We start from the raw sequence: 9,552 nt of genomic DNA on the forward strand, positions 1-9,552 counted from the left end.
TCTAAAATTTTCTCTTAGATGGCGTCCTAGTTCCCTTAACCGCCATTGCAGTACGTGCTTCCATCTCTGTCGAAATGATCAACAATTTCATGGCTACCAACTTTATATAACGTAATCATACTTTAAAGGAATCACATTGATACAGGGGGCGCTAAAACGAGACACTTACCACGCATGTGTAATGGCGCTGGTGCTGGTCAGAGAGTAGCGAAGATACCACAGATGCAGCGAACGCTTCGACAAGTGTAGATATAGGAGTTTAGATCGTGCTCTGGTTCGCGCACGTTCGTGAGACTTTGTGTCCGCAATGGACGGCTTGGTACCTGTTGCACGGCCCGGTGCGGACCGGTTCCAGTCATTTGCTTATCGACTTTTGTCTTAATAGAAAAGTGATTTATATTCCTGTAAAGATGAACTGTCGCGATCGTCATTATTGACGTTTCTCGTGGTGTGACAGTGCTGGCCGCTACTGCTGCCGTGCGTCACTATTTTCGTGTGCGAAAAGAGCGCAGGATACAATAGCCACTAGTGAAACAATGGGAATCGTGCAGAGCCGTGCCGGCGAAAGCGATGGCGGTGTGCGCGAAGTGTTCATCGGTGGTGTCAAGGGCGGCGCGCCTCATCAATCCTGTCAACCTAGCCTCGGCATGGGAAGTTTGGGTGGACCGCACGCACGGAGTGGCAGCGTCCGTGGCGCGCCAAGGCAACCAATGCCTGACGCTGCGGAGCTCGAGAGGCGTTTCACTAAAGTGCTGGTGAGTAAAACATTGTTTCTGCTTCTCCGGATTCCTCTCGACCCTAATGCATACATCCGGCATATGTCCATGAATTAGATGCAACGGTTCATTTTAGAGGAATCTTTCTTTGATGTACAGTCATTCACGAGAGTCTACATACATCTATGTATTGAATTTCGTATATCCGACTTATCAAAAGAAACTGAGGATGCACATTGTTACAGAATCGTTTATGTTTACATAGCGACACATAATAACCTCGAACTTGCTTAATATATGGATGTATTTTCAGAAGAAATTGAAAAAACGTAAACGTACAGTTCACAGAAGTCTACATACACTTCAGTTACTTTACAAAAACGTTACATTTTTTGTTATAAATATGGGATTTCGGCGTGTTCTAACAGAATCGTGAAACTCAGTACTGGCACAGATAGTGTTAGATTCTTAGAATCGAATAGAGAGACGATGTTGCCATTGCCGACGATCTAGTGTAAATCTTATTTTTAGTAATATTTTTAACTCACGACTGCAAAATTTGTTGTTTTGGCTGTATCGTTATAAAATTTGGTTTATTAAATTAAGGTGGAAGTGCGTAAATACCCTTTAAAAATATAAAATTATTTGTAACAATTTTTTCCCCCAAATTTCATTGGTTTTAGTATATTTTCCTACCACATTAAATTCATTATACTGTAGATACGCATCTTATGTTCATACAGATGCAGCGATTTTTTAAAAACGTTCATATTTGTTTTTCTTTTATTTCTTAAGGTAACATTGTCTCTCTTCTTTAAAGTGTACATTGATGAATACGCTATTTCAGAGAAATGTGCATCGACGTGCATACAAACGACGTTTACAAAGCTGTCTTTTGAAGTGTTGTACAGGTTCCATTTGCCTGGACATGCGTGAACGCCAACAGTAATAGGATATTAATCGAATTACTTTAATCGATCGTAAATCACATAACTCAACGATTGTCGAATGATTCGTTTTATGATAATAAAAATCTGAAATCCGTCTTGCGAATATATGATTAACAGATACGATCGCTGGATAAAAAATAATTCGAACTAAATATCAACAGATTTGGAAATATATTCGACAATGGTGAGTTTGACGTGCTTTTTAACCCTATACGTACGTCAAGGTACGTACGAGTGGTCTTATCTTTACTATCCCTAAGGTGTAATGTAAGTAACAAGCTGATTGGTATCAACACGTGAGGTCTGTAACATATAGCTGCTAATACCTTAACTTGGGTGGGTTTATCTGCAATATCGATATCTATCTGCATTGCATATCTATCTATATTCGTTTTATTTCGACTTTTGACTGTAACAACGTTTAAATCTATTTTATTTCTTATATTTTTATTTGGTAAAAACTTTTCTATGTACTTTGCTTTAAATAGTAAAGCAAAGAAAAAATAAATAAACAGTGAAACGCAAAATTATGAAATATTCGTAAAGTAGACTTGGCTGTTAGATTTTTGAAAAGAGTTATAATTTTTTGACACAACGGTTGACTGTCTGCTCAAGGGTTACTAATTTTTCTCTGGAAGGAAATGTCGAAAGGTCGAGAGCAAGAATTCATGCAGCGTGGAAGAGAGGCGTGACGATGAGAAAGAGCACAAAATAACGCCTACGTAGAAGCGGCTCTCACCAAATAAGATTCGATTGTGCATCGAGACGACCATCGCGGTAACTACGAATATATCGTAAACAAAGAGGTGCCTTTACGGCTCGCATTAACTCGTGGTCATTTGATTCGCTGTCTTCGTTGCTCCTTCTTTCGTGTATCTAACCTCTTCTTCGTCATAGCATTTAACCTCTGTAATCTGGTTCTTTAATATCAATAATTGCGACGATTTTCGTATCATGAATGCATTCTATAGTATTCATTAACCAATGATTTATTCATACGATATTATATTTTATTGTACAGTTTATGAATTAAAAATAATTTTAACCATTGAATGAAATGTTATTTACTGAATCATTTTTCATCATTCATATCTTGTTTCACTAACAGTGCTATCTATTCTAAGAACTTTCTAATATTTTACAGAACACTGCTTACAATTTGAAAAAAATTGTACTAATTTTAAACAAATAGTACGAACAAATAGTAGTTCGAGTATATCATTCAAATATTAATTAGTATAGTTGTTTATATTATGTATCGAGTCGTTGAGATTGTTTTTAAAGAGGCTATCAAAAACAAAGTTGACCGTTACATTTCATTAATCCCTTCCAACGAAATAAAACTATTATTACTAAATAATGACCTCGATAAAACTATGCAACTTTTATAGGAAATATTTTTATGAAGTGTGTATGCGCATGCGCGAGCCGCATGACGCATTTAATAAGATCGAAATAATAAATCCAAATTGTATTTCTAATTTTTTTTCTATATACATATAGCTACAGTTATGTGAGCTTGTATTTTTGTACGTGAACGAGCTAAACATGCGATTAACTGTTGTTCGCGTTATACCTGACTTTCAATGATAAAATATGGAACATAATTTTTTCTTCTAAATTATACTACTTCCAGTGTATGTAATAAATAGTGGAATTAATCACAGTGTGTAATTTAATCGGAAATTTAAATCACAAAACTTCTTTTTTTGCGTTGAGAATAAAATTAATACACGTGGTATATAAATACCGTTAATAAATAGTGTATAACTGTTGCACGTTTCGTAAGAAAATAAAATGAAACGGATAGTAATTCAACTTATCGTGTAATTAAATTATTTGTTTCTAAATTTCTCATTTTCTTTCGTTCTTTTCACTTTTGATTCATGGTATTTGTTGCGTCCCGTACACCGCAATTCGTTTGAATTTCGCGGGGTCGTAAATCCCGTTTACACTTGTTCACGGCGATATATCGAGACGCTGCCTTTTGTCAAATTAATCACGCAAGCCTTGTTGAAACGTAGTATGTTCCATGTTCTCTCGTGATGTGATACAATACTATCGCGTTCTATGTACAAGTCTACCGTTATTCGTATTTTTCTGAAAAATCTCGTGTTAGTGACTACGTTTGTGCTTTTATTAACATGGGTTCCTCGTGATTGGTCAGTCACCGCGTGTTTGTAGTGGGTGTCATGCTTTTCTGTTGGTGTGCGTTTGAGGTTAGGTGTGTATCTGGTACGACGCTTTCTAGGAGAAGGAAATTGTTAAAAAATACGGATGTGGGAAAAACGGTACAATTGTATGGCCGGAAGGTTCCCTTCGGTTGGACCTAACGCCTGTGGTGTTCGACTCTCGAGGTATGTAAAATTATTGGAAAGCCATTTGCCTGGTCGTGGTTACAAACCGCGTGCGTTCGGTGCCCTTGGGTTAGACAATGCATGTTCGTCGTTGTTGTGACGGTGGTTCTGTCCAAGAGGGTTTATGACGTGCCAGTGTGAGTTCGGCACCTTTCTGACGGTCAAATGTGACTAACGAATTTTATAACGATAATCCGCCATACCGAAACTTCCTCACGTCTTCAATTGTGGTGTAACAATATTTAAATGAAATTATATACGTAAATGCTTCCTAATTAAAAGTGTAATGCTTGTTAAATATTATAATAAAACATATATGTACTGCTTTTTTCGATTATTACATATAGTCTTGTCGATTATTAATATATTAATGCCTTAGTATCGACAAAAATTATTACATACCGGTTTTTCATACGATAGGAGAAAGTGTTTAATTAATTAGCATATAATTACAGTTATCTAAGTAATCATTCATCCAGAAAAACGTTAACTATCTTGCAGAACGCATTAATAATGTTTCAAGTTAAATGCTTCTTATCGGAGGCTTTCTGTAAGACGATAGTGTTTCCTTTTTTATATTCCACAGCGTAGTTCGATTTTTTTTCATGACAAATAGAAAGCAACACACTTGAAAACAAATACTCTGAACACTTGTTAATATTTTAAATTGCAAACATTTTTAATTATAATTACTTCACTGAGACTTTAATAATTATTTTAATGAGACAAAGTTGAGAATTTACTAAATATGTTACTATTAATTATTAGATAATATTAGCCTAATGTTATGTAGTTTTTTGTGATAGTATTATGTACACAGCATTACATGCCTTAGAGTAGAAAATCACATACAGAAAAAGGAATATGTAATTTAGATTAATGTTAATTTCAAATCATGTATTTATAACCTATAATTTAGTTATAATAATTTAATCATAGTAACTAATGGACTAGTTTATAGTCAATTAAAAATTTAGCTGTCAGTGAAATATTAACTAATATAGTTTAATTATGGTTAATTACAATAATTTGTTATCAATGGTAATATTAACTTAAACTTTGAAAGCAAAGGAGAAATTACTAATCCCACAAATATGTACTATATTCATTCATATATCTTGTAATGCTTACAATAATAACCACAGTGATTCAACTTTCATATCGTGAAGTGCAATATAACGATAAATTATGCTGAAACAAAGTATAACAAAGCAGTTTAATAAAACGCATTAATTTTTACAATTTCAGTTTAAAGTGTGATTTTTAAAATTAATTACTATTAACATTAGATATATAGTTACAGTAATATTTGGTTAATAACTTATACTTATTATAAAGAACTCAATCTTGGAAAGCATTGTAAAATTAACGTCAACCACAAAACTGTATTAGCTAAAATTTAATTACATTTAAGCGCGAATGGTAATTCTTGAATGGTAAATTTATATTTTAGAATTCTTTAAGTAGTGAATAAAATGAGATAAAAATATTTGATTATTAATTATATATCTTTCCTTTTGGACTTATAATTTTCAAGTTCTAATTTTTCACCTAAAATAAATCACCTACTTCGGTGGTTATATTTTGTACCAAATTTTTTTACAGTAATCTCGTAAAACAATAAATTATATATTCTGCAAAATGCATCCGTATGGCTTCAAAACTAAATACTATGATTTTATTACGATTACTTTGTTTTGCGGTAAAATGTAAGACAGCTTCGAAGCTGCTTTTGATAGTTTGCTAGTCAATTGAAATAATCGTGGGATTTCGTTTCATTATAGATTCTTATCGATGAGTCATCGGTAGTTGGTCGTGCGTCGTATAGAAATCACGGTTTTACTCACGAGAATTGCTCTAGAACCATGCGAAAGTTTTTCTCGATCTGTTCGTGTTTCACATTCTAACAACAGAGGTATAATGTGCTCTTTGCTATCCTAATTCTCCTTAATCATACCATAATTTGACACTTTATTAGAACACTTTTTTAAAATTAATTCATTCATCCAGTTTACACGCTCATTGAACATGAGAAAGTTGTTATTCAAATTTAGAACAAATTTTAACTTAATTGAAAAGGGTGTAATATAATGTTATTTTTTGTGTGGAATGTTTATGTATGTTAATTTTGCTGTGTCAAGTATCGTACACAATGTGTTGAATCAGTTTATAATTTTTAATTCATCTTTAGCACTGCCAACAAGTCATGTGTTCAACATGGATACTAAAGGAATATTTTTTACATAAAACTGGGAAATCTATTATAACAATAAATTCTGAAATAAATTAAAAAATAAATATAAAATTGATATTTGTGAGAAATATTAGACTGTAATTTACACAACATCAATTTATGAGCTTACTATTTGTTTAAAGTGTTAATTACAATTAATTAAATTCTGAATATTTAAAACATTTACTTAGCCTGATAATTTTGAATACAGTTATGTAAATCAGTTCATTTGCTTTTAAAATAAGAATATATTTTTTTAGATCATCTAACAAGTTTTCAATTCCAACAGTTGTTCAATTTTCATACTTTTTTTATTTAAAATAAAATCTGTTATTACAGTAATACTATTGGTAATAAAGGGATCTGTTATAAAATGTAAAATAAATAAATATAAATATCTCTGTTTCAAAATTATCCTTTATTGTATGTCTTGAAATAATAGACTTTTTTATCTATGTACATATTTATATTTGATAAGTCTCATTTTGTTTGTTCAACGCAGTAGTATTGTAATCTACAAGTGCACTGCCATTGTGTACTCTATTTATAGTAAATAAACCACTCAGAAGCCAAAGTGATTAACTCCACTTGTTGATATTCTTCTAATTTTAGTAGCAAAGCACATGCTTAACACTTAATTATTCATAAATTTAAAAAATATAATAAATTTCATTTGATGGAGTTAGTTACTTTGTCTTCTGAGTGGCTTAAATATTAATTCTTGCTTCCTCTTACCAAAATGAGAGTGTATACTAAACTGCAGAGTTTATGCTTTCCTTCAACAGTAAACAAAAATCTGATTATGCAGGGTTAAACGATTTTTTTATGATGCAGTTTGTGTTTTCAATAGTTAGAAAAGAGGCGATATTAGAAAATTCTTTATGCAATAAAGTTTTATAGTTCTATACAGAATTCTTTCAATGTCAACAGTTGTTGACACTTTCTGTACTTTTAAAATTAAATCTTTTATCACAGTAAACAAAAATTAAAAGTTCAATATTAAAAACAGAAACAGAACAATCAACTATACTGTTTAATGGATTTATAATGGCTTGAGTGACTCATTCTTAGCCAATGGCACATTTGCTATGATAGATCACTTTTCAAATGTTACTTGCGTATTATTTCAAACCAAAACTGATACCGGTCATTTTCATGTCTATCCAGCAATAACATTTAAGTTCTTCGAATAAAAAATGAAATAAGAATAAGGTACTGAAAAATTTGTTTAACACGATAAATGGGCCATTACTCACGCGTCAGAGAACACTTTGCCCACATAAATTAGTTACACTACGTGCATACATTGTTGTGTTATTTCGCAACAAATAAATATACGCAAATAATTTTATTCGAGATAAAAAATTTCAAAGCGATGCAAAACTGAAAGTTTTCGAAACGTTATGTTATAACAGCAAACACAACTACCCCCGTTGCACTAGAAATATATACAATATTTTTCTTAGGTGCTATTCTTAGATATCCCAAGTCGTTTCGGCAAGACTGATCTATCAGGGGTCTAGCAACGAACTATCGAAGTGAAAGGGAAATTAAGTATCACAACGTACAAATTGTTGCGGTAATTTTTGCTCGTGTTTTTCATCGTTCTGAGTAGTACTGTGGTGGCGCATGCTTAAGTTGTGAACTAAGTAGGTTCGAACAAAATTAACAAACTAAATATTTTTATTTAGTATACAGATAACCCGATTTTCTCGAAAACTAACAAGCCTCGGATGAACAAATTTTATTCTACCTCCTCCTGCCTGCTTATACAATACCTTCAGCTGCACCCTGTATATTGTAAACATCATTTATTTATTTCAAATGCGCGTGGGATAAAATTGAAACTTCGTTCTTACACATCAACAGTAATAAGAGAAAAAAAATTATTAGGTCTATGGAAAAGTTTCCATCGCTTGTAACTTGATGGCGCTGAAAGACACTGTATGCTTCTACTTATTTAAATTTTCACAGTTGGTATTTATACCAGTGGCGGCTCGTAAGAATTTGTAGTCAAAAAAGTAGTCAATATGGATTGAAAGAATTACGGTAAATTCTCCACAAGTGTCAGTCCGCAAGGAATCTAAACCTGACACTTGTAGAGTCAGGGACTACGTTTTCGAGCCTCGCGCCCGCCTTTGTAGTTTGCCGAACGTAGACACGAACAAAAGATAAGCGTCAGTCGAGGTAACCAAGCGATTTAAATACCAACTTTTTAAATTTTACGTTTTTTTATCCCGAAATTTTTCTTAACATATTGATGAGATTTTTCTGATGAAAATGACATCAAACACGACATAATTTGAACAACATTTACTTATTAACACGTTCACTGTCACGTCAGATATTTCACTGTATTGAGATAAAACAGACGTCCTGTATTACATTTCATAGAGTTGGCCTATCGTTTGACTGCCAGTTGGAGAATTGGCCTGCCGTTTCACTGACACTTGTAGAATCGGCCCTACATTTTTTTTTTACGTGGAGGTAGGCCGACATTAAATTAATTACTCAATAAGTATTAATAATAAGTAAATGTTGTTCAAATTATATCGTGTTTGATCTCATTTTCATCAGAAAAATCTCACCAACATGTTAAAACAAATTTCAGATGAAAAAAAGTAAAATTAAAGAAATTATATTTTTCTATTATGAATTGTCCAGCCATGAAATCTCGTAAAAGAAACCGAGTGGTGTAGCCTTACACGCAGCAGCCTAGGCGTAGGACCATCTATGCTGACACTTGTAGAATCCAAACTGGCTGACACTTGTAGAGAATTTACTGTATATCATTAATAAAATTGAAAGTAATTATTTAGAAAACTGGACGACGATGATTTAGATAAATATACAGGGTGGACCACCTAACGTGACCACCTTAATTATTTTCGTTATTAGCGGACCGATGAAAATTTTTTTGCAACGATACGATTTTAAAGGATCTCCATGGTCATGACCTTAGATTTCTCTGTCTCTTCTTAAAATAAGCTTTCAAGGCCACGTTCAATATTTTTATGTATAACCCTATAGTTTCTTTTTTGTCTATTAATTAGCAGGTATCGAGACGAATTCAACGAGCACAGTATAATACATTTATTATATACGAAATTTATACATGAAGACATTAAACGTGAGCTTGAAAATTTATTTAAAAAAGGACGTAGAAAAAATTTAAGGACACTATCTTGGAGATCCTTCGAAACTGTATTCTCTGTGACTAAAAAAATTTGGAACGGTCTACTAATAATGAAAATAATTGAGGATCACCCTGTATATAAATTTAACAGCGGCGATAA

At 32.7% G+C, this 9,552-nt stretch overlaps 1 protein-coding gene across 1 annotated transcript in view; it reads left to right on the plus strand.

The window, feature by feature from the left end:
- The first annotated feature begins 354 nt into the window (after positions 1-354).
- Positions 355-9,552, plus strand: part of LOC108575511 (formin-like protein CG32138) — a 79,271-nt gene continuing 70,073 nt past the window's right edge. Inside the window, exon 1 of the mRNA XM_017938328.1 lies at positions 355-755. Within this exon, the coding sequence (XP_017793817.1) occupies positions 537-755 (219 nt within the window). The 5' untranslated portion in view covers positions 355-536. The remainder of the gene's footprint in view (positions 756-9,552) is intronic.

The sequence above is a fragment of the Habropoda laboriosa genome, unplaced genomic scaffold (genome assembly GCF_001263275.1).
Source record: "Habropoda laboriosa isolate 0110345459 unplaced genomic scaffold, ASM126327v1 scaffold317, whole genome shotgun sequence".
In the NCBI taxonomy this organism is placed as follows: Eukaryota; Metazoa; Arthropoda; class Insecta; order Hymenoptera; family Apidae; genus Habropoda; species Habropoda laboriosa.